The sequence below is a fragment of the Thermobia domestica genome, chromosome 3, assembly GCF_964235325.1.
Source record: "Thermobia domestica chromosome 3, izTheDome1.hap1.1, whole genome shotgun sequence".
Lineage (NCBI taxonomy): Eukaryota > Metazoa > Arthropoda > Insecta > Zygentoma > Lepismatidae > Thermobia > Thermobia domestica.
In genome coordinates, this window is record NC_137456.1 from 124,850,211 (window position 1) to 124,877,721 (window position 27,511).

The 27,511-nt window shown below is 36.3% G+C and overlaps 1 protein-coding gene across 2 annotated transcripts in view; it reads left to right on the forward strand.

Moving 5' to 3' along the window:
• Positions 1-27,511, forward strand: part of SAK (polo like kinase SAK) — an 82,275-nt gene that overhangs the window by 53,470 nt on the left and 1,294 nt on the right. For both annotated transcript variants that reach the window (XM_081751625.1, XM_081751627.1), the window contains 3 exons: positions 11,083-11,216; positions 17,039-17,224; positions 20,783-20,956. In XM_081751625.1, the coding sequence (XP_081607751.1) occupies positions 11,083-11,216; positions 17,039-17,224; positions 20,783-20,956 (494 nt within the window). The remainder of the gene's footprint in view (positions 1-11,082; positions 11,217-17,038; positions 17,225-20,782; positions 20,957-27,511) is intronic.

A 27,511-nucleotide genomic window follows, 5' to 3' on the forward strand; every position in this document is an offset into this window, starting at 1 on the left:
CGCATATAATTTGTGACATAAGGTAGACTTTGTGGAAATTTGACGTGAAAGGGGGAGAAGAGGTTGCTATTATTATAATACTATGTCTATATACTCTGAGCACCAAAGTAAAAAACCTCTACCCTAGTAGGCATTTTCGAGGAAAAGTTGGCGTACAGTATTTTCGCAAAGTTCAATGTCCACATATAACATTCCTCTTTTCAGGAACGAGAGATTAATGAATACATATCAGGCAAATCCTGGATTGGATCGCCAATTATAACAAATCGTTTTCAGGGTATTGTGAAAAAAAAATCAAGGTTATATTAGACTTAATGTTCAGGTTGCATTCGCTTTAGCAAAAGAAAAGGAAGACACAACGATAAAGCTATTATTTATCATCAGAAGTTTCCAGATTCTTGTTTTGTGGCCAACCAAGAATAAGAGTCAACATTGTTCAGCATAATTAGTACTTTTAAGAAAAATTTTAAAATTTTCATAAATTCTAATTGTATAGATTATATTTGAAATTATAGAGCTAAATTTTTATGACTATTTATTCGTGCCAATTTGTTAACAATTTACATCATAACAGATTCAAAAAAAAAATTGTCATTAAACATTTGCCTCATTAAACATTTGCCTCCATCGTAGTATCTCTATGATACTTCATTAACATCTGTATGAAATGACATTGTTATATTGCTTTAACATATCCAGATTCTTCAACATGATTCTCAAACATATTTCGTTAGTACATATAGAACCTATTATTATTCAAAGAATTGACGATCCATCCCTTCTAATTAGGCGTTCATCACTTATCACATTCCTGTCGTTCGTCAAACAACATGTAAATTATGCATCCATAGGCAATATCATCGCTACTACAACTCCATTTTTGATATATAAAAAAAAAAAAAACAACGAGTAGCAACATGCATTACTTTACGTTAACCTATGTATTGTTCGCATAACACATTTAATATGAAAGCACTACTATTAATGAAAGTGATATATTTACAAATGTCTAGCGAGAACGAAAAAAAAAAATCTACATATAATCGACAGGATCCAATTACTGAAACGCCTCTTAAAGAATTATTATCATTTTTAACCTTTTATCTTTGTTTACAACTAATTAAACTTAGAAGGATGGATACGCATAAGAGCGAAGCGAGTTGAGACATATTTTAATGTTATCGGTTTCGATGAGGCAAATATATATATAGGCACGAACAGTTAATTACGCACTGTAACTATGGCGCGTTCAAAGTAAATATCTACCTAACGGAAGATAAACAAACATAGCACGAAATAGTATTTTATAAATAGTAATGTCAAACTCCGGAAGTATGTCCAGAGCGAAGTTCTCCCGCATCGGCACAGATCTATTACTCGCACTCATCAAGATACGATATTAACATCGGAGGATATGTTATATTCAATTTTTCCTAACCTACAAAACTAAATATATGGTGCAACGAAATGAGATCATACATACGAAAGAAGATTTTAGACCACTAATGTATTAAGAGATACTATAAAAGGGCACACGACAAAAATAATAATAATAGACACGTTTGAAATGCAATTTTATCGACATTACACGTATTGAACATGCACATGACAAAATATGGCAAGCACGGATACAAAAATACATTACAAATTAATATCAAAGGGACACACGACAAAATATAGGAAAGCACGCTCAAATCACAATTGTTACCGGTTCTACACGTAAGAAATGGAAATTTTATCTAACCTACATGCATGTATTACAAATACGATTAAAAGACACTTTAATATATATATCAGAGCACTCTCAAAGAAATTTCATCTTAATGTTTACGACTGACATACATCATGAAGCAATATTGAAGCGAATGAAATGAATTACGAAATACTTAAATTCTCAGACACGGAATATTCGTATGTGCGTTCATGATAAAGGTTTCCCAACAAAATAGCATATATCACATTGCAATATATAAAAGACACGTATTAAATTTGGAAACACGGGTAAAAGAGAATCTAACCTAACCTACATAGATATTATGGATCACACATTTGCAAAATTAGACCTAACCTAACCTACAGCAAATATTTCACAAAATAAGGCATCATCACGGGACATAATTCGAGACATAATTCAGTAATGTATTTAACATAACCGATCTAATCTAAATATTCAAAATTTTCAAGGTACATTGCCATCGAAAGATACGTACAAAGTAAAATATTACCCTAATATCAACATACATATTTTTCAAATTTACGTAGAGGCACACATAAGATTTAATAATTCAATTATACATGCTTGTAGCATAAGTGGATAATGACGACTGACAAGTTCAGAGACGCGTAACGCCCTTTAACTTAGTTACACATCCTGATTCTTAAAGATGCCATTTGCTGAACTGCTATACTGTTTATAAGATAAATAAGAAAAGATGTTACCCGATTATCCGCAGGTTTCACAGAATAATAGTCCTCAGGTTGAGCTGGGCGATCAAACTTCGCAAAGTAGGTTTCATCTACTTGCTTATTTAAAATCGAGAGATGACTCCTTCGGTACACCGGCTACACACTCGACGAACGTAGAATATCTTTCCGGTCCGCCGCCGCAATCAGCTTCGATAAATTACATCTCCCATTCCATTACTGCATATGTCTAGTAATGGCGGAGATGACATTCGATGGCTTGTAGCCGAAAAAAAAGGTTTCACTAAATTTTGACTTTTGTTAGACTCCTCCGTATCTATTTCTTCCAAATAACATCTTAGGTTAGTCTAAACCACGATTTTGACTAGGTTACAGGCCGAATTACACTTTTAGTTACAGAATTTCTAAATTTTTGGAGGAGCTAACAAGCCATCGTTTTTCCACACTGAAATCTATTAATCCACTGCGTCATCTTACACTCGTAGCCAGGCCTCTATAAACGCGGTTTCTACTATTATATCTTTGATTATAATTCGCATAATTTTACCATAAATACATATCGATACAAGAATCTAACTGTAAAAATCATGAATTTCTATATCTATTTTAATATCTAACTTACCGAAAACTCTATTCAATAAATAAATAATTAAAAGATTATTCTCTCCAGGCAATTATTTAGGTATTGTCATAGTGACGGAGGACTTCTTTTCACCGCCGAGCCGCCATCTTTTAAACTGTTAGTTCCACGTATAGCGATTCGAACGCCCTCTTGCGGCAATAACCAGAGAAATCGCCATATCAGCAGTAATATAGTGTAACAAGCGAACGTCGAGATAATTCACAAACGAATGAAATCTAATAATAAAACTATATCAAAATATTCGGTAAGCTTTAGTTGTATCTAGTCTTACTTATATTAATTGTTCTAAAATACTGTATAAACTGTAAAGAAGCAGTCACCGGTAAGAGTTAGATTTAGAAGATTTCCGAAGGCGTTTATGTGCGTATATCATATCAAAATTGAGTGCATGTATTCTTTTGTGCCATTCCTTGTACTAACAATATAAAACGAATTAACATTAAATTAGTGTAGACTTACACGTAACAAAACTGGGCACAGTAATACTATGCGGGAACCAACTTCAACTTCAACCGGTACACATAACAATACGGATCCAATGTAAACAAACCGGTAATCGGGGTCTGTTACACATAATACAAATCCACCGTATGCTATCGAATTTAGGTCCCCGTTGTTTTGTAAAATTCACCAGAAAAATGTAGGCACTACGCAATATTTTGTGTATAACCTCTGCCTTTTAGTTTAATTAAAAAGCATATCCTTCAAAATTTATGAGTGTGGTCAGTAGCAAACTCACCCTTGCAGTTAAATGTTTCCTAGTGTGATTGCGGATGTTGTTCACCTAAGGGATGTTCAACATTACAGACGCCGGTTACCTACACTTGTTCGTGATTTTAAACAGCTATACCATTTTGAAGAAGAGAACTAACTGTGGCTTACAGATAGATTTATTGGTACAAATCCAGAAACTCGAGGAGGTGCGCTGTCCTTCGTACATACAATGAAAATACGTTTACGCTATCTCGCTGATCCCGGCTATCAAAAAGGAATCGGAGAGGAGCTTAATGTTAGTCAGGCTACGGTATCTCGGACTGTAAATGCAGTGGTTGACATCATCATCGCGCAAGCACATGAATGGATAAAGTTCCCTTCTACCGACAGTGAAATAATGCGGATTAAACAGTTATGGCAAAGCAAATTTAGGTTTCCCACAGCAATTGGTGTAGTTGACTGTGCCCATGTAGGAATACTGAAACCAAAATTCCACAGATATGAGTACATAAACCGGAAAGATAAATCTAGTCTGAACGTACAAGTAAGTTGTGACGCCAGAGAAATGTTCAGGAGTGTTGATGTTAGCTGGTCTGGATCTGTGCATGATTCGAGAATATGGAAAGATTTACAGGTTAGGTTACTATTAAGAAACAAAGCGAATGTTGTACTACTTGGTGATAATAGGTATGGGATGGAACCATGCATGCCTCATGACTACGTTTACAAATCCTGCTCTTGGTGCTGAACTGAAATATAACAAACTTTTGAAAAAGGAGAGAGTAATATTTTAACGATGTTTTGGTCACATGAAACGTCGATTTCCGATCTTACAGTACGTTTGCCGTGCAAAGTTGGAAAATGTTCCAAAAAATAATTATTGCGTGTTTTGTGCTCCATAATATTGCAAAACCTTTAGGCGACCCTGATTTCGAACCAGATGAGGAAGTACCAGAAGATGATGATGATCATCATTAACTCGATGATCATGATGAACTTGCTCTTCGTCGTCAAGGCAGGTAATAAGAAGAACTTGAGTGTTATTGTAAACAGTATGTAATGATTACTGTCGTATAACTAATCACACGTGCATAACGAAGTTTAACTTTACAAGCAGTAAATTTATTAACAAGCAGTAAATTTATTATACGAGGAAGGACCCAAAAGAAACCGGACTTTCGTTCTAAAAAAAATAATTTATTACATTTTCTACAAAAAAATTTCAGTCTCCTTCAAAGTACTCTCCATTAAATGCGATTCATTTCTCCCATCTTCTTTCCCACTGTTTGAAGCACCTCTGGAACTCTAAAACTTTTATATCGTCCAATGCGCTCTGTGAAGTTCTTTTTACAGCCTCTACACCATCAAAACATTTTCCTTTTAGATTTGGTTTAATTCTCGGAAAATTTCATCATGTTGGTCAAAAAGTTTGGATCACTTTCAATCTGATTTTTCAAGTCCTGGCTCAAATTCAGACGAATGATTTGATTCTGTGTGAGCAGGCGAGAAACAAACTTAGTGGCAACATGTCTCATTTGCAAAACCTCACGCTAGTACGAGCTTCAACTCACTCATGCCTCTTTTGAAATATCATCGATCATGAAACGACGATCCTCGCTGATTTTGGGGCAGATTTGTTCGATGTTTTCGTCGTTTCGAAATGATGAAGAGCACCCAGCACGAGCATGATCTTCAACATCCATCTCGCCACGCTTAAAGCGCCCAAACCACTCAAGAAATTGTGTGCGGTTCATAATAACCTTCTTGAAAGCCTGTTGAAGCATTTGGTAATTTTTCGTTTCCGATTTTCCAAGTAGGAAACAAACGCACTCCTTGTTCCTTTGATTCTGCCATAACGATTTCGCAGGCGGCAAACGAGAACAGTTGAGAAAAACAATAATACGATCAAACGTTAACCTCTTACGCAGACGCCGCTTGGCCAACTGATCTGGGAAGGTCTCTACTACACCCACCTAGCAGGAGAACTCTCTACTGCGCCTAGGAACGGCAGCGCTCTTTCAACCCGGTTTCTTATGGGTTCCCCTTCGTACATCTTACACTTTAACTTCACAAGCAATTTATTTGCATCAGTTACTATAATTTGTAAGGAAGATTCCTTATGCTGTATTATTTTCAGTCTTTTTCGTGGTACTTTTTAAATAAGCGAGCAATTTGTGTATTGAGATGCTCAATTGTTTTGACATCTTTACTTTAAACAATGAAGGATATCCTTTCAAGTATAAGGTAATCATTACGAATACGGAATATAGAATATGCTTATACCTCTACCTTATACCCTAAGGCAGAACCTTTTACTTCAACCTTATACTTGGAAGGATATCTTTCAACTTTATGAATATGGCCTTGTAAGTTGTCTTCTTCAAAACCGTATAGTTATTTAAAATCACGAACAAGTGTAGATAACCGGGGCTTATAATCTTTAACATCCCCTAGCTGAATAACATCCGCTATCACACTCCAAAACATTTAACCGCAACGGTGAGTTTGCTACTGATCACACTCGTAATTTTTGAAGGTTATGCTTTTTAAGTAAAGTAATGAATAAGATAAAGATTATGAATACCCTTTTACTTCGATGAGAAGTACAAGGATCAATCTAATAGTATATGCTTATACTCTAAAAATAAAATATTATACTTGATTCTTTATGAATACAGATTGAAGGATTTCCGTCATAGTTTACACGTATAAGCTTTTATTTATTTATTTATTTATTTATTTTTATTTTTTTTTATGAATACGGACTTATATCTCGGAGAGGCATGAAATATATATTTAGACTTTTTATGTGTAGTGTTTTTTGACATTTCACCATGAAAGGAAGAAAGGAGTGGGCTTACAATTTTCATATTAAGACGCCATGCCATGGGATCCCTTTGGACCTCATGAAATTTGGTATTTAAATTTTTCGTTTAAAATAAAGTAAATGTTTCAGTATTTTATATATATTTATTTGACGTAGAAAGGAAGAAAAAGAAGTGTACATTACAATGATACATCTGTGTCTCAGAATCCCTTAAGTTTAGAAGCTTGAAATTCGGTGTTTAGACTTTTCATTTAAAATAATTCGAAACTTGTTTCAGCATTTTTTTGGTACTTGACTTAGAATGATTAAAAACGATTGGAATTTCGACGTGGAAAGGAATTAAATTGGTGCTGCAATTGTTATAAGATGGAATATTTTATCATGTACAATGTCGCATTTTAGATTTTGTGCACGCAGTAAGAGCACTTAAAAACTAATATGATAAGTTAAAACCACTACATAACTCGATGCTACAGAGATTGGATTTGCAGTGAGTGATTAGTATTTACAGTGTTGTGCTTCAAGGCATAAACCGACATTGTTAACTTGTCTGTTACTGCAAATGTAAACATTATGTAAAGCAGTGATTCCCAACTTTTGTTGACTGATGACACACTTGACTGAACCCAAACCACATTGCTTACACTTAGGGTTACAAGTGACGGAAAAACTAAAGCAGCACCTCCCACAACTTGTGTCGACAATCACAGTCCGCTTCAAGTTACATTGTATGGACATACAAGATCGGGTTGCACTGGTGTAGTGATGTGACAAACCGGCTCCTTTACTGTACCTAGCTCATTCGCTCCGGCACTAATATGGGAGTCGTTCAAAGGTGAAAGGTGCGATTTCGATGTTGGAGTGGTGCTGTCATTCATTCACCAGAATGAATGTCAATGTTAACTATATGTCTGTGAAAAATGAACAATTTCATTCATTGAGTTCCCATGCTTTCTAAGAGATGGCGTAAGATGTCTGCTTGTTACTTGATTCTTGATTGTAGGTCTGTGTTCATATTACAAAAATCTTAACGTGTGTAACATAGTGTTGCGGTTTCAACGTTGATGGGTGTACAGATTATTATTATTATGAAAAAAATAAGACATCGTTTAATACATATGTTAAAGTTCCAATCGAGTCGTTTCTGGAAAAATAAAAACGAACAAACTGAAAGGAAACAACGACAATTTTTTATTTCAATAAATGTTGTTACAAGGGTCAATAGCTGCCAGGAAAAAATACCTGGATGTTGAATTACAGGAGCTCGTCCCTGTGCAGCAAACGACATCTATATTCGACTATTACACACTTCCTTTGTGGTCGATAAATGCAAATATTTGCAAGAAACGAGATGGAACTATTTATTTCAACTTTTGAATTTTCTCGAATTGATAGAAAATCCAATTCATTGTCGTAGAAAATCCACCCGGGCGCTTATTGTACTTAAAAGAATGACAAGTTCGCGTAAAACAGGATGTGATAACCTTGATTGCATGCTTATTTTTATTTCGGTTTCGGTGTCCTGAGAGCCGCACGAGCGAAGAATTGTCTTGGTGCTGGAATCGTGGTGATTACTTTAAACGAGCATTCAAAATAAACGAGGTAGTTTATTACTAGTTTACGTGCATGTGCCATTCAAACAAAGTCAGTTCGTTCATGAACGATCCATCACTACCCCGGTTGAAACCGCTGGTAAAGGACCATAATGCTTTAACACAACGCAAATAGTGTCCCTAATATTCAACATGGACCACCAATGACTGGAAAGATGTAAGTAGTCGGATAAGTCACCATTCATCTTATTTCAAACCACTGACCATGTTTATATGTGGCGGACTCCCAGAGACAGCGTATGATTTTTAGTATATCCGATCAGCCAGAAATATGGCGGCAACTCTGTGATGCTGTGGGCCTCAGTATCCTGGTTTTTAATGGGTTCTGACTGTTACTGGTAGCGTCACTACCCATGGTTATATCGCCATTTTAGGGGACCAATATGCATCCTGTGGTTCAGATGTTTCCGGGCAGTTTTGCGTATTCCAGGATGATAATGCATCTGTTCATACGATTGGGGTTGTTGCAGCGTGGTATGAGAAACATTGGAATAACTTCCCCTGTTCCATCAAATACCCAAACCTGAACATAGTTGAACATTTGTAGTTCGTTTCGGAGACATGAGTGCGGCACAGATTTCCTCGTGCATCCTCACTCATGGAACAGAGTGAAGAATTGCACGCAGAATGATGTAATATTCCACTTGTTATGACTCCCGACCTCTGTGGGTACATTCTATGTAGCATCAGAGATGTTCTGAGGGTGAAAGATGGTCCAACGCTTTATTAATTTGGTAAGGTGCACTATTTACAGGTATTTCTATTAAATTGATAAGTATTTGTGTTTATACTTAAAACTACGCATCATCTAGTATATACGCCGTGTAGCTCTTTATGGCGTTTCTTATACTGAAACATTAGAGAGTTCTAGTTTTTAGCATTTATTGAAGGCGAGGAATGGCTGATTGTATGTTAAGGTGGCTGTAGGCTTTGCGAGTCGTTTAGTTAACACGTGTGAATTCTTGGATCAGGTTCCTTTGTGTCTCTTATATAGGTAGAGAATGTATTATTAATTTATAAGAGTAAAAAATAAAAGTGATCAATTAAGATTTCAGAAACGACTTCTGTACGTGTATGATTTTCCGAATTGGAAGGGTGGTCACTGATGTCTAGAAAACGCTATCCTCTTCGTTTCATATTTCTTGAGTAATAAACTTCTACGAAGTAGAAATTGAAATATTCTTTGTTTTTATGTTATGCTAAAAATAAATAAAAATATCATTAAGTAGTGTAATTTTGTTTAAAAGTGTACTAGAAAAATGAACCCTAGTAGACAGTAAATGGGGTCACGCACTAGAAGTTTCTGTTTCGTCCGGTAGATGTCAACCACTGGAGGATGTCTCTTCCATATAACGGTGCGATGCCTAACTTCCATTACCTTTGTTTCAGTAGTAAAAAATGGGATATGGATATGTACCCTTAAAGTCATATCCGTAAAGATATTAACGGATTGACTTCATTAACGGAATCGGCCAGATAATCGCTCTAGCTTCTATTGCAAAAAGCAGAATTCAAAAATTCGATTTCGTTGAAGAGTTATGTCATGTGGGATATCGGGCTCATTACAATCTTATACGGCCCACTTGCAGGATCGTTGTAAACACCTTCAAGGGAGCATTATTCTTCAAAGGTACTCATTGTCATTCAATGCTCAGTATCATTTACTCAGATGCCAAGGCATGTGAAGTCAAGATATAAAGCTGTGTCCATTGCTTTTTGCAGGACACACGTGCTTTTATCATCATTTTATCAATTGTTTCTTAAACGTACATTTGCACTTGTTGTCTGTCGGTAAAGTTTTAGGGTATTGAGCTTCAACCTACACGTTATTCAGTCTGATAACAATCACATAGCTTAATGTTTTGTTAGTGTCTTTATGTCTGACCTGTAAGATTATTTTTAAACACTCCCTAATAATATCTAGTACATTTAAGAAATAAACGTAGGATATTGATTTGGAATTATTGTTATTTTAGAAATCCCATTTCTTTTAGTACACAGTACGTTTACCTTAAATTGTTTGGACCAATACTTCATAATACGGGACGTGTTTCCTAACCGTTGGATGGTTTGAAGTTTAGCGTCCCTTTAGGCAATGAGGTGACCTACAGCTTAACGCGGAATCCAAAACACTAATGTTTCCATTGGTAAATGAACCCGGGTTTTCTGCCTAAGGCGCGTATGCTAATCTTATAGCCACGCAGGAGCTATGTATTTTACATGGACTAGTCTTGTAATATTAGTATAAAACGTATAAAGATAAACTTTTCAAATTACATCTAATAAAATAATAATAAATGAGACTTACAATTTGTACATTTAAAATAATGACAATTTGTACTAGAATTTACAAATGGCTTTCACTCGTAAGTGTTAATGCTTCTGACACTATTATCTGCTATTTTTGCTTCATGTTATTTCATAACTGTAAAAAATCTTGCGAAACGAGCTCCTGGTTACTGTTAATGATGTTCGTTGAATTTTATAGCGTATTTACACGTTATCCGCAATGTTTTAAGAAATAAAATTGAGTATTAAAGTTTCACAACATAAACATTTTGGTACCAATAGACTGCAGTACTCTAAAATGGCAAATGTTTTGTGCGATTTTCCTTGTTGACAATTTGTTCAGTAAGTTGACTATGACGTCATACTCTCAGTAATGAGGTATTTCTTACTGGAGCTTTTTTTTTTTTTAATTTAGCATTCGAAAAAGCTACTTTTTAATTTTTTTCAGTATATTGAATAATGTGAAGAAAGCTACACAATTTAACAAAATCTAAAAAGACTTACATAAAATTTATAATGTTACTTTTTTCCTTTCTTTTTTGTTTTATTTTATTTTTACTTTTTTTTATTAGGAGGAAAGATTACGAAATCAAAAGATGAAATCAGGATAATAGAAGCAGGTGGAAATTCTCATATTCTTCAGTCAATGGATAACGTCAGTTTTTTGCATAGCAGTGCTCAACTCATGTGGGATCATTTTCAGCAGGTAGATTTTGTTACTTCCTCAGACCCGGGATTTTTTAATGTTCGTAAAGAATAGAGACAAAATAGGATACGAGTCATTCCATGTCAAATTAATAATCAACCAATCGAAGGCATAAATTCAATATTTGTAATTTAGCCAATGGGGCAACAGTGATTCGAAATTATTTAATTGATTTAAAGAAATGAACAGATTAATTAGTTTCACACAACTTTTGATTATTTTCTCAAATGACTATAAATTCGAAAACTTTATTATTCACAACTCTTTCAGATTTAGAAATATTGAATTAGTCAGTAAAGAAATAATTCCAAATTCGAACAGGCTCTGGCAATTTTCAATAATAGAGTAAATTTTTAGTTCTTTTATATGAATTATGTTTAAATTTCAAATTTGCAAAGTACATACACTAATCAATCTACAGCTACAACTACTGTCTCTGTTCTACCAATTGAACACTTAACAAATCGCTGGATGAAAGAAAGAAGATATTCAAACAGATTGATTTTATCATATGTCCAGTCCTCGCTGGTGTCTGAAACTTTCTGACCGATACTATTATTAAACACTACAAGTTTATTAATTCCGATCGAATGTTACTTTGTTGATTGTTTTATTTAAGAAGGTTTAGTTTTAAATTTTAAACCCAATTAAATTATGAAAATTAAATTATTTATAAGTTTCCCCTTTTCCCCTACTATTATTAAATCTAACGTTTAGACCTACTTCAACAAAATAATAGGTACCCAGTTCAAAATTATGTAATTCAGCAAATTAATTTTGGTGTGATCCTTATGTAAGTTTCAGTTTAAAGGAAATTGGTTAATTCAACGTTTCTACAAAACCCACTCTAAAAAAAGGAGTGAATTTAACAAGCTAAGTAAAGCCACTTTTAATCCAATTTTTATGACTGAGGTTAATATGATTTAGGAAAATGTCCCCTTTTATAAAACAGATTCTTGGATTTAACCCTTAATTTAGCAATAAAAAGAAAATTATTGGGCTAAAAACTTTGTTAAAAGTACTGTTAAACTTGCATCCCATTAACTAACACAAGACTGCATAACAATTATCTCTGTAAAGCACAAAACTTCACGAGAAATACTACGAGAAACTACTTTTCAGAACACTATTGGGTGAAAATAATAATTTTGGGGCACATGATAAAGCACAAAGTTTTCATTGGACTAGTAATCAAGCCACTGTTCAACTATTTATAGTCAATAATGAATCGAGAGGGGGAAGGGGGCACTTCTTGGTGGCTGCGTTTGCCCCCGTTATATTGTAGAACAAGTAATATATTCTTTTGGTATACAAAAAAACAGCTGCCCCAAATATTTCTTTTGCCCCTCCCCGAAAAAAAAAAAAACACTTGCATCGTAACTGTTTGTAGTGTACTATAAAAGAGATACAAAAATAGAGCATGTCAGTTATGTTGTAATTTTGAAGTGTCTCAAACCACATCACTACGGCTGTATACTGATTCCAGCATAAACTTACTGTATTCGTGAGAGAGCAGTTTAGACCGAAAAAGGTATACTAGTATTCTGGTGGTTCTAGTGGTTTTAAACATAATGGTAATTTTGGCATAGAGTCTGAATGGCAGTTTTCTGCAACAGATCATGGAAAGGGTTCTTGCAATGGGGTTGGTGACACAAATCAAAAGGCTGGCAACCCAAGCAAATCTGTAGCATCCATATGATATTATAATTCTTCACTCCGGCAGCTTTTTGACTGAGAAGCGCCAAACTTCACTGTAATGCATTTTACACTTCTCAAGGAGAGCACACCGAGACAGCAGCATTCGCGTAAGGTCGCTTCAACAAAACACAAACAATCCCTGGGACACAGAAATTTTCCGTGTTCATTCCTGCAGCTTCAGATACTTCCAAACTTGTTTATCAAGATATTTTCGTATTGCCAGTGTTCATTAAAACAGACATTGATCGAATTTGACGACAATCTGGCAGTGGCAGACGTATGTTGTGGGAAAAGATGAAGTGAAAGTGACGTTTCTCTATTTACCTGGCCCATCTCCACCTTTGGCATATCCTGGAAAGCTAGATGTTCTCTGGATTCATGCAGTGCATTTACTGTGTAAGGTGAACCCTGTTGACTCCTACTTTTCGACTTACTTGCCAAATATGTAGTGACAAGCTAAAAAGCCTTTCAAACTCACTCAGAACTAAGTTATAAGTTGTACCCAGAGACAAATTTCCAAATAGAGACAGAAGCCTGATCAATGTTCTTTTTTGACACTTTTGTATGTTATTAATTTGGTTTTAGTACATCTTATTTCTTTCATAGTTTTTATAAAGAACCTAAATTAACGCGATTTTCAACTCGCGAAGTTGTAACAAACGATTCCATCTGATCTCAAAATTTTATATATATATATATATATATATATATATATATATTGAAAGTTTTTAATATATGGCTTTTTGAGAAAATGCAATTTCTTTGGATTTTTCGAAAAGATAAAAATAATTCAGTAGTGTTACATACAATTTGAAAGCTCTTTTTAAAAGTTTTAAAGTGGCATCTTAATCAACGCCCGAATATGGCAATGGAACAAATGTCACTCACGCAATTCTTGGTAAATTTTGAGAACTTTCGAAACCGGTTTCCAAATCAATTTTAGCTTTTCGCTTGTTCCACACACTGGTGATATCGTCGGAATACCGCCAGGATATAAAATATCATTGCAATATGTAAGGCTCGATCCGAAACCCTGTGTTGATTTGCCATGGGTAATGTCAAAATACTACTAGTTGCATCATGAATTATTTAAATACTATAAGCGCTGTACAGTTAAACGATCTCTTTTGAGTTCTGTTTATATATTCATATGTCAGAATTAAGGTATGTTTGCTGCAAAGGTTGAAACAAGCTAATTATAGATATGATATACAAAGAGTGAAAAATATCAATCGTGCATGTGTTCACTCTTTGTATATAATTGAATTCACACCTACAAGCGAATTGACATGAGATAAAATCGCTTCCATAATCTTGTGTAATGTATAGTTGAACCGTCAGAGATGTTTTTTAATGTAGACATTGGGTTGCCCAAGCACCACATTTAGTCATTTCTTCCATATCTCATTTACGTACGTGTACAATACAGCATTCAACCATCAGAAGTGTAATGTAGACGCTGGATTGTTTAGACAAAAGTTGTGGTATAGTCCATGTGATCTGAGGGACTGAACATCGATGTATAGGGTGGTAAAATATATGACTGTTCAGGAACGGACTGCATAGCGTAGTGGTTAACGCATTGGCACCATAAGCCATAGACCTGGGTTTGATTCGCGATCCACTCTTGTATTTTTCACTCTTTTTGTATCATTGAATTCGTACTTATTGGTGTGGAAAAATCAGTTATTTCCTCTATTTATTTTTAACGTAAAAATCTGGGTGAAAAGAAATTGCAGAATTTTCAGTGTTGAAAAATAAAAGCGATAAAGTAGTGCCTCAGACTGAAAGACAAGGCCATTTCAATTTCTGACTATGATTGTAAGAAGTTTTCGTAGTTTGTAGACCTTATAAGTTAAGGAGAACATTTTATTTAAAAATATAGAAACCCAGGAAATAGCTCGTAGTAAGTTACAACAGGAAACACTCCATGAGATTTTCGTAGACCTCTAAAATTAACAATTTGTGAAATTCATTATTTATTAATTATTATACAGTATACATTCGAGGGATCGGGAAAGAAGTTACAAAACCTATTATGACTTATGTGTAAGACACAGCCGGATTAAGGAGGGGCTTAGGGGGGCTGTAGACCCGGGCCTCGAGGTGGGCAGGAGCCTCCACTCGTATCAAAATCTCAACTGTTTGTGTAAAATTAATCATACAAGATACAAAGTTCCATTAGGTATAATATCATCTAATGCATGGCGTAGAACTACGTGTATTCCCCTAACTTTCCTACTGTACTTTCACAGAAATATATTAGGCGAAATCAGCAGGTGCCACATACTTTTTCTAGCCCCAGGCCTTCAGATGAGTTAATTGGGACGCTGGTAAGATATAGCTGGAAGATCAACACACCAGATGATAGAGGACACTTAACACTAGTCCTCGGTGTAATAATAGTTTTTTGTTCAAGTACTTGTCACTATGGTAGATGAAGTGTTCCATATCGGTTGTACAGTTATCCACGTCTTGTTCTTGTAGTCACCGCGAAGCAGCGGTTTTGACATCATCACATGTCAGTTAATGTTGGCCAGTCATTTTCTACGTTAGAGCAGGGAAAGGGCTAAAGTCACTGGGCCAAGTGAGGGCTGTAAAGGAGAATTCTAGTTGTTCCCAGCGTACACTCAAGTTTTTTTCTGCTGAATGGGGTCCCGCAGTATCATTCAGAAGAATCATACCACGGCGAAGGAGACCAGGACGTTTTTGACTGATGGCATCCCCCAACTTCAGAAGTGTCCTGCAATACCTTTCAGCATTCGCAGTTTTTCTCTGTTCCAAATAATCCATTAGTAACACACCTGATGCGTCCCAGAATACAATGCACAAAACTTTTATGGACGAAGCAATGCTATTGATTTTTTTTCTTCCGTAGAGAAGGTGCGTGCTTCCATTCTATGGATGCTTGCTTCGTTGATGGACTGAATAGATGCTATATTGTTTCCTCCCCAGTCACTAGCTGGTGAAGAAAATTGTTTCCCTCCACTGCATAACACTGCAGAATATTCAGCGACATCGCCTTTCTGGTTATCTTATAGTTCTCGGATAGACCTCATTTCGCACACACTTTCCCATACTTAAGGACATTAACCACAATGTTCTGCACAGTTCCAGCTCAGCTGATATTGAGCGTAACCACCATCTTCTGCGCACACGAATACACTCGCCCACAAGAGCATAGTTCACGTCAGTGATTGAAGTACTGGGTTTGCCGCTGTATCCAGTGTTATCATTAACAATACTAGTCCGTTCTTAGAAGGCATGATATCACAGTACATGTTACCTTGAATTTCAACCATTCCGATACACTTCCACAATCTGTCTGTGAGTGACAACAGGTGTAGTGTTTTTTGGCCCACAGGAACCGCACCACTGATCTCACTTCTACTCTTGATCAGTTTTCCAGGCGAGTCACCATTTTAAGTGTCCGCTTCTCGGGTATACATGGTCAGAATCCGAAGCCCTTAAATCTGCAACAAGCCAAACATGATATTGTGTTGAATGACACAAAAGTTATATGTTTCGTAACCTCTTTTCGATCATCCGTTATATATATAATAATACTTAAAATGACATGAAAACTGCGATGAGAAAATAAGCTTAATACATAGGACCCCACTTATTCAGACCTTCTAAAGTTAAAGGGAAGAATATTGTCAAAATATAAAATACTATGATAAGTAAAACCTATATACCTTATTAAATGGTGAAATTTTAAACTTCAACGGGCTGGAAATGAACCTACTCAGAGCGGAAGTCAAGTTTTTCAAATTTGAATATGGTGATTTTTGATTCAGGTTGTGAATTTACGCAAGAAAACTATAATGACATCGAAAGTGTAACGAATACCGCGTTAGATAAAGCAATCTTCTGTGTTTCCTCATTGATCTCGTTGCTGATTGCATAGATAGTATTTCAGCTAGCCGTCCCAATTAATTTAATTCCCTTAAAGCTCTTATTAATTTACTTTCCTTGAAACAAATATACGTCATAACAAATCCAACATAAATTAATATATTGTGTCAATTTCTAAAAGCTATTGTATTAGTTTCTTCCTATGTTTACTCAGTGCTTTTATTTCTGTGTAGCAATTTATTTTATTTGTTTTCTATTTATTATAGTGTTACCAACATTGTATTCAACTTGAAAGTGCTCTGTCTAAAGTGTCAGGGCATAAGGGGGCAATATGCTTTCCTATTATAGTGGGCCGAAGACCTTCAATGGATGGAAAGAATAATAGTCTTCCTATCAACAATAAGGAAAACGTTTTACCTTCAGAAAAAGATCCTTCAGATGTAGTTCATGCTGTAAGTAGAAGTTTCTAGTATGCTAAATAACACGGTATAAAACAGCTGAAGACCACGGAGAAAATGTTTTTTTTTTTAAATTCACTACTATTCCTGCATTCAATGATACAATTGGGAAAATCGGTCAAGTTATAAGTTCTACTGCAAACAAAGTATATAACATGATAGTACACCATGTAAGACCGGTTATTCATGATTTAGTCCAGTAAATATGAGACTCATTTGAAAGGTATTCGGCATGATGTATTAAACATTGGTTTGTTTCTTGAAAATTGTTTATTTTTCAAGATAGTCTTCCTTGACAGTAATGCACTTGATCCAATGAGATTCTAAAGTGTTTATGCTATCGCGGATACTAGAGCCCTCCAGACTTGCAGAAAATTACTCCTATATGCTTTAAGGGTTTCGTATGTAGTGAAAGTCCACAAATATATTTTTCATCGTTGAGAAGAGATGGAAATATGGTAAAACCACATCTGGTGAATAAAGCAGATACAAAAACAAATCATACACTAACCCATTTAGTCTGTCTATTACAATGACACTCGTATAATGTCGAACATTATTGTAATGCAAGATGAGTTTCGTAGTAAATGTAATCTTTTCCGTTGTTGTTTGTTATTATTATTATTTTGCTGTAATAGGTCCAAAGGTTTTGCGTATTACTTGGTGGTAATAATTTTGTCAGATGGAAGATAGTGAATTGAGAAGAATACCGTTAGCATCCCAAGAAATATTTGGTCTAGGAATTAATTCGTGCGGGTGGACAAGAGATGGCGCAACGAACGGAGCGTCCCACAGTTCCGTGTATCCACACATGTGTTGCAAACCCCTGTCATCGCGTATCGTTCGTAGTATAGGGCAGTGGATTAAAGCGTCAACAACACCAGTTTGTAGTTAAGTGAACATGGCGCAATTTGTGCCTGATAAAGTGTTTTTGCGGGGTGTCCTGCTGCATTACTTTAACATGCAGAAAAGTGCGACTGAAAGTCATCGTATTTTGGTGGAAGTGTATGGTGACCATGCTCTAGCTGAGCGAACGTGTCAGAAGTGGTTTGCACGGTTTAGAAGTGGTGATTTCGGCTTGGCAGACCAAGAGCGAGCTGGACAGCCAAAAAAATTTCAAGACGAAGAATTGACAGCATTGCTCGAGCAGGATTCGTGTCAAACGCAGGAACAACTTGCAGCAGCATTAGGCGTTGATCAAACAACAGTCTCCAAACGCTTGAAAGCCATGGGAATGATTCAAAAGATGTCACATTGGGTTCCACATGAATTGAAAGACAGAGACGTTGAAAGACGAAAAACCATTTGCGAATTACTGCTTCAACGACAGAGCAGAAAGGGGTTTCTGCATCGAATTATTACGGGTGATGAGAAGTGGATCCATTACGAGAACCCTAAACGAAAAAAGGCCTGGGTGAAACCAGGTGAACCAGGTCCATCACAACCAAAACGAGATATTCACTGTGCAAAGGTTATGCTGTGCATATGGTGGGATATGAAAGGTGTGGTGTACTATGAGCTGCTGCAACCGGGTGAAACTATGAATGGAGAACGTTATCGACGACAATTAATGCGTTTGAAGCAAGCTCTGGCCAGAACACGACCAGAATGGGAGAACAGACATGATAAACTTATTGTTCAACATGATAACGCTCGCCCACATGTCGCAAAACCGGTCAAAACCTATTTAGAAAATGTCGGATGGGAAGTTTTACCCCACCCGCCGTATTCACCAGACGTTGCTCCTTCGGACTACTACTTGTTCGATTGCATGAACAACGATTTGATTGGACAGCGGTTTACTTCTTCAGAAGATATCGAAACATGGGTCTCTGACTGGATCGCTTCCAAGGATGAGGACTTCTTTCGCCACGGAATCCGTACATTGCCTGACAGATGGGCGAAAGTGGTGGCTAGCGATGGACAATATTTTTCTTAAGGTATTTATGTATTTTGTGTTTGTACTACAGCTTCAATGTGTGCGTACCAACCGCACGAATTAATTCCTAGACCAAATAAAACCATAACCTTTGCTGCAGACTCCATATTTCTTCGGACTTAGAGAATCAGAATATTTCCATCTTCTCGTTTCTAGAGTTCTATAGTGTACACATGTTTCATCATTGGTTAAGAATCGATACATAAAATTAATTGAAAGGGCTAAGTTGTCTCCTAATTCGTTTCCTTTTTAATTTCGTCTGATCACTTGCATTCAGATTCGTTTTTGGTCAAGTGGTAGCAGTCGCGGCATCTGTCTTGCAGTTGTCTCTTCATGAACAATTTTACGGTTTGTGTTCACCGGAAATGTCTAGAGCTTGTGCAATATCACTGACCTTTAATCTGCGATCCTGGAGTACTATATCGTGTATTTTTTCAATAATGTCTGTTATAATGGCTGATTTTGGTCGTCCAGTCCTCAGTTTATCTTTCAGATCATCATGTATTTTCTTGCCTGCAACAAATATTTAATGACCGCTCAGGCTGCAAAATTTGTGATTTTTTTTTAAACAAACAAGCGTTCACTATAATTTCGCGAAGACAATTACCAATAACTTGAGCGGTCATTTACTGACCTTGACAATAATGGTTAGTTGCCATTATGAAAGATAGCTCGTAATAATAAGTACTCCCATCCATCTGTGGGTCATTCTGAGAACTTACCAGGTGCCTCGTATAGGCAGTCTCACAACGTTTGCACCATTACTGTACTTGTAATTATTATGCAAAAACTTACAAACTACGGTGTCCTCTGTCAAATGCAAACGACCATCATAAGGAGGAGAGATAGTAGTTAGAGAACGTTACACCGATAGATCATATCGCTAGTTAGTCGTCAGCACAACCTATATGACGAGAAAACTATTGTTTTGTGCTTCATATATTGTGAGTAACAAGGCTAACTGCTAAATAATCCAGAAATATAAGCATAAAAATGGGAGTCAGTCCAGAAGAAATTCGAGAAAACTTTACAAGATATGAAGAAGTAATTGTTCTAAATATCTCCCTCTTCATGCTATACTCTGGTCACTATATCGAGAAATGACAACTAGTCCATTTTTATATCAGTTTTTAATGCGATATAAAATTGCATGTTCGTTCTAAAAGCACTTATAAGATGTTTTATATTAAATGCATTACAAATTTGTATGAAACATAATATGCTATTTTTGCTTTGTCATTGTGGAAGAAAGTATTTAGCAAATACTAATTTTTCAAACTGTATTCTTTAATTCTTGACTATTTATATACCTGTATAATCACTCGCACTATTAGTCAATTGTAATATTAATGGTAGTAATATTAGCTAACAGCTCTGCAAACGGGTAGCGGATATATGAATTAACAACACCGCTTTCGCTCTTGAAGCCAGTGTGCGCGTAGTTATAATGTTTGTTCTCTGCTTCAGAGCGTAATGATTCTGTTTATAAGTAGATAGTGTTTGTGCAAAATACAGAGTTGTTGAATACATTACAGGTAGATTGTATCTTCTTTTTACACCGAAAATCTTGCTCTAAGAGCCCATTCAGTAATAAAATTTGTTTTACTTAACAGCTTGGAGATTATGATGGATCTGTCAAAAGCGTAAGAACAGCACTGAAGAGTCACAATACAAGCCATGCAACTGGATCCACACGGTCTGTTCGTTCTAGCTCTGCTGATAGAGTAAAACGAGAAAACAGTCAAGTGCGAATAGCTTCAGTGCCAGGAATTGGAATTGCTATGCAGGTAATTTTTTAAATCCATTCTGCATATACGTATAAAGTGCTGTACATACATACATACATATACATATGGAGATTGGCCCAAAAGTAGGTATACAGTCCCATACTGATCGGCTTATGGCATTTTATATCATTTACTTATTGTTATTCATATAGGTATTGACTTAGCTTCTTCCTTATCTGTTCTTAATTTATTTTCACGTATACCTTAAGCTCGGAACAATCCAAAGCAAATAAATTCGTTATCTTAAAGTAAAATGTCATACTTGATCGATGCAGATCTGTATACATGGTGTCCACATTCTGGAAAGTCAGGGAAAATCAGGGATAGTCAGGGAAATGGATTTTAGTCAGGGAAAGTCAGGGAAATCACAAGAAAAGCTTGCCAAGTCAGGGAAAGTCAGGGAAAATGCACAAGAAATTGTACGATCAATTACAAACATTACAATTAGAAAGATTTCTTGTATGTTTTGCAGTTGATTCCTGGAAGGACAAACACCATATGTTGATGGAAATGTACAAGTATTTTTGTATTCACCTTCTGATGCTTATCGGAAGGTACTTTCCCGCCTTCCTAGCGGCTCATTTTTTTCTTCCGTTTTTTTGTTTGTTTTGTTTTGTTTGTTTGCTTTTTACTTGACAGTAGAGTATTTTGAATCTCTTCTTGGTTTCATACATACTTTATTTTCATCTTTTTTTAACACCTGTACTATAGGAATACCAAGTCAATATTTCAGGCTCTTTGGTAGGCTAAGCGAAAAAAATTCACTTGTTAATATCAGTTGAAATGTTTCGCACGACCTGAGCCCAATAATGAAACATACCAAAACTGAGGGCTTGTCTAGATACTTAATAGATTGTTTCGCATGGCCTGTACCCAATGATGAAAAGCAACAGGATGATTCAAAAGACTTGCACCATAAACTACATCTATGAACATGTGATTGTGAGTCAATGATGCAGGCATAATGGGCTTGCTTATTCCGTGAGCGCTTGCTTCCCGTAAACAAACTTGGCCTAGCTGTCAGTCCAAAGTCCTTATCAGTTAACTATTCCTTTGAACACAGTGTTTTTTATATAAACAGGGCTCCCACTTGTCCTGTTTTCCTATATTTTGGAAATTTGTGACAATTATTATAGGACAAATATATATGTCCTTTATTTCCTTTATTTTTCAAGTGCAGTCCCAATGATGATTTAAATTGCTACATATTAGCAATATGCTAATTGTGTCTTAGGATTTTTTCTGAGGGACTAGAATATGCATATGCCTTTATGAGCTATACATATTTGCTAATTTAATTGTATTTAAATTTTTCTTGTATAGATCATTAGTTTACAATGCCAAGAAAAACTCGATTTTGCGATCAGTGGCTAAGTGATAAGTCCATATTTATTTTATTATTATTTTTTTAAGGATACAGCAGGTCTACTAAGTTTAAAAAGTAAAAAGATACTCTTATTTTGTATTAATCTAAATCTTGTTTCCGGTTGCCCTTGGAGGTGAAGGGTGACCTATACATTTATATTTTTTTCTGTGCTTCAGAGCATAATATTCTATTGTATCTACCTATCTACATAATTTCTAAACCGCAAAAGTTGGACCGCTTTGTAGTTACTAACATTGATATACTTACGAGATAACAGGTGCTGATAGTAAACTGTTACCCCAGAACTAACTCACTGTTCTCATCATCAGGCTTAGATGGGAGAATAGGATGGGTGAGGGCAGCACGGACGATGATGTGAACAGTGAGTTAGTTCTTGAAAGCTCGTACATATATTAGTGATGGTAATCAAATTGTGGTAACAGTTTACTATCAGTACCTTTTGTCTGGTAAGTATATCATTGTACGTAATTTCTAATTTCACTTCCAAAAATATTTTAGATGCCTTTCTTTGCATTGTTTCAGAAATTAATATCACTTTCTCTTTTTGCAGGTTTAAGTGGGATGTCAACTCAATAATCTGACCTTATGAGTCATCATAATGGCTAATAAGTCAACTTCTTTTAATGATCAATGGCTTGATGAAAAGTTGTACCCGGAATTTTCATGTTGGATTGGAAGTGTACATGGAAATAGTGGATGTGCGTTTTGCAAAGTATGTTCAAAATCATTCAAGCTTAGTAACATGGGACGAAGAGCAGTGTCCTTTCATGCTAAAGGACCTCAACATCTTAAGAACTTGAAAGCTAAACTCATGCAACCTGCTGTCAGTGTGTTTGTGCCTTCCAGTTCAACAGGTCAGTCATCAGGTACAAGTGACTGTAGCCAGGAATCTGATCAAACTGTGTGTAAGCATAAAGATGATCAGCCAGAATCAAGTGAAGGAAGTGGTGAAATCAATAGCAAAAATAAAGAGCGTGGTTTACATTCATACATACAGACCGAAGAAGTTATGAAGGCAGAAATAATATGGACTTTGGAGTTGGTTGCAAAGAAAATATCCTTGAATGCTTGCCAGAACATTAGCCAAACTTTCCAGTTGATGTTTCCTGACAGCTCTATTGCTTCCAAATTTACCCTTGGGAAGACAAAAGCCTCTTATCTAGTAAATCATGGCTTGGCTCCATATTTTAAAGATTGTGCTATGGATAGAGTTAAACAGGCTTCAGATTATGTCATATATTTCGACGAATCTCTGAATAAAGTAGTTCAGAGAGGCCAGATGGACCTAGTCGTAAGATTCTGGGATGTAAATCAACAAAAAGTTTCTACATCATATCTAAATAGTGTATTTTTGGGACGGGCAAGAGCCGATGATGTTTTGGAGAGATTCAGAGAGGGAATAGGTCTTTCATTAGACAATTTACTGCAGGTTTCCATGGGTGGACCAAACGTAAATCTCCTCTTCAGGGAAAAACTAAAGAGTGAAATGTGCCAACGAAATCCCGATGGAAAAAGTTTGATAGACACTGGTGTTTGTGGACTACATGTTTTGCATGGTAGCATGAAAAATGGGCTAAAGGCATCACAGTGGCATTTAGACGAGACTCTTAGGGATATGTATTACCTTTTTAATAACAGCCCAGCTCGCCGGGCGGAATATACTACCATTACAGGATCCACCGATTTCCCAAAAAAGTTCTGTTCTATCAGATGGCTTGAGAATGTGGATTGCTTGGAAAGGGCTGTGAAAATTTATCACAATGTGAAGAAATTCATACAAGATTCTACACTACCTAGTTGTCGGCAACAATCTTCTTTAAAGGAACAGATGAAAGACCCTCTGTGGAAGAGTAAGTTGGCTGGTTATAGAGTTGTTTCAGCAGAATGTGAAACTTTTCTTCGAAGATTTCAGTCTCCAAAGCCACTAATGCCTTTCTTGCACACAGCACTTTTGGACTTAATGCATAGTTTATTGGCTCGATGTGTGAAACCAGAAATATTGCAGCAAGCTGACTCTGCTCAAAAACTGATGTCTTTGGAACTTTCAAATGAGAACCTTCTTCCTTCAGCAATGATTGACATTGGTTTTGCTACGAGGAAAGTATTAAGAGAAACCGTATGTACAGACAAGGAAAAAGCAGAATTCAAACTTGAGTTTCGCAAATTAATCATAGGTTTAGTTCAGAAGTTGCGTGAAAGAAGCCCGCTGAAGTACAGGTTTGTGCGTGGTGTCACTTGTTTTGCCCCAAGTATTATTTTGGAGCAGCCATCTCTAGCAAGAAAGAGAGCGCAGATTGTTCTTGAAGACCTTCACAGTGCAAACAGGATTTCGTCAGATGTGGCTGAACAGGCAAAGAAACAGTTCAGTGTATTGTGTGTTGAAGCACAAGGTTCCTTGAAATCATACTTTTGCGAGTTTACTGCAAGACACGACGATTCTGTAGGATTAGATGAGTTTTACTACAAGATGCTAAAGGATGATGTCAAGTTTGCTAGCCTTTTGAATGTAGTGAAAATTTGCTTGATAATGTCACATGGCAATTCACCGGTTGAAAGTGGTTTCTCCATCAACAAATCACTACTTGTAGAAAATCTTGTAGAACACTCTCTGGTGTCTCAAAGACTTGTGCATGATGCTATCAGCAGTGCTGGGGGTGTAGGTAATATATCCATCACCAGGAGCTTACTACAGTCTGTAAAATGTTCCAGACGAAGGTACCAAGATTATCTGGACAAACAGAAAAGTGTACAGCGCGAAGAAGAAAAGAAAGTTGTAGAAAAGAGAAGGATTAATCAAGAGCTAAAAGATTTAAATGACAAAAGACAAAAGTTGCAGAATAACTTGAAATCAGAAGAAAGTGCTCTTCAAGCAAGAATCGATGAGCTGGAAAAGAAGAAAGGCAGTTTGTAATATGGAACACTTATTAAAAATATAAACTCTTTTATTTCCCACTTTTATGGATAGTTGTGCAATCATAAGTGAGAAATTTTCATGTGAACACATTCTCCATATTGTACAGAAGACGCTTTATTATTATTATTTTTTATTTTAAACCATGATATTTTTCAGTTTCATGTCAACATGTGCTAATATAATACATTTTGTAAACTTGTAAATGTACGTTAAAAAATCTTTCTGTATCTTTGTAATCTTGTGTGCATAATGTGTAATAAAATGTAATAATACGACAGTAAATAAGGTGAGAGTTGGCTGGCTATGGGGATGGTGGAGGCCAGAAAAAGTCAGGGAAAAATTGGAAATGCAGTCAGGGAAAATCAGGGAAAGTCAGGGTAATTGAGATGGAATTTTCTGTGGACACCATGGTATACCTACTTTTGGGCCATTCTGTATATATAAAATGAATTTATTTAGTTTAATGTTTCACGGTTATACCCTCGCCCGAAAGGAGACGGATGATAAATGAAAGTGAATGGTTGTGAAATTGAATTTTTATGTTCTCCCACCGAGAATCAAACTTGGAACCACGTGCACCAAAGCTGCATGCGCCAAACTGTAAGATCTTTCGGTGAATGCTTCATCAGATAAGGGAAGGGAGAAGTAGAGAGAAAAGAAAGAGACATAAATACATGTGAAGCGTCTTATTGGGCGCCATATTTGAATGTGGTTAGTATAATGAAGAAAAAAATGTAAGCTATAGGACAGATGCTCGGTAAAAATGCAAGAGGGATTAAATGAGGATTTACACCCTCCATTCCAAAAGAAACCGAACTTTTGAAAACAAATAGTACCACTAGTGCCATCTGTTGTAATATTTTACCGGTAGATGGCGTAGTCCCTCATTGACAACTGGTATAAATGTCATGACATTTGGATGCACGGCAACAAAGTTATTGCGTTTCAACTGTCAGTGTGTTGTGTACATCGGTCGGAAAATGAGTTTCAAACAACGAGCTGCAATTGAGTTTTGTGTTAAACTGGGTAAAACTTTTAGTGAAACGTACCAAATGCTACAAAATGCATATGGCGATGAGTGTCTATCCCGTACGCAAGTTTACGAGTGGTTCAGGTGATTCAAATCGGGTAGAAAGACGCTGGATGATGACGAAAGATCAGGCCGTCCCAGAACCGGATTATCGGAAGAAAACATCGAAAAAGTGCGTGAATTCATCAAACATAACAAAAAATCGTCGGTGAAAGTTATTGAAATGGAATTAGACATTCCTCAAACAACCGCATACCACATTTTGACCGAAGTTTTGGGCCTTAAGAAGGTTAATTCGCGGTTTGTACCACACAAACTCACCGAAGACCAAAAAGTTGATCGAATTGCGCATTGCAAAGATATCGTTAAAAGTGCTCGGCAGGATCGAAACTTCTTGAAATCGATTGTAACTGGTGACGAGACGTGGTGTTTTGAATATGAGCCCGAAACAAAGCGGCAAAGTGCTGAATGGAGAGCGCCGGATGAAGGAACACCGAAAAAAAGTCGCTTGGTGAAGTCAAAAGTTAAGGTGATGCTGATTTGTTTTTACGATTCAAAAGGAATTATCCACAAAGAATTTGTTCAGCCCGGCCAGACAGTGACTGGAGAGTTTTACTTGGGCGTCATGAAGCGTTTTCTGGCAAGAATTCGTCGTATTCGGCCCGAATATAGCGAAATCGGCAGTTGGACTCTTTTGGACGATAATGCACCATCACATCGTTCGCGACTTGTAACTGAATTTTTGGTCAAAAATCACATTATTCGGTTGCATCATCCGCCCTATTCACCAGATCTCGCTCCGTGCGATTTCTATCTGTTCCCGAAACTGCATTTGGCGATGAAAGGAAAGTGGCACGCATCGATTGATGCCATTGAGAAGGCGACGACCGCCGTCCTAAAGACCATTCCAATAAAGGACATGAAGAAGTCGTTTGACAACTTGTTGGAGCGTGCAAATATGTGTATCGATGCAGAAGGGGAATACATTGATTAATAAAAATGATTTGTTCCAAAATGTACATTGCTTTTTTTGTTTTTTTAAAACGTTCGGTTTCTTTTGGAATGGAGGGTGTACATTCACCCATGTTTTGCTCAGTTAAATGAAATTTTATTGGGTACATGTCTCATTTTCAGACTTATCCCCCCGTTAAACGCTAATAAATTGTAGTATTATTTCGTGTGATGTATCCATATAACATCCATTTTACCATCTATTACGTGATA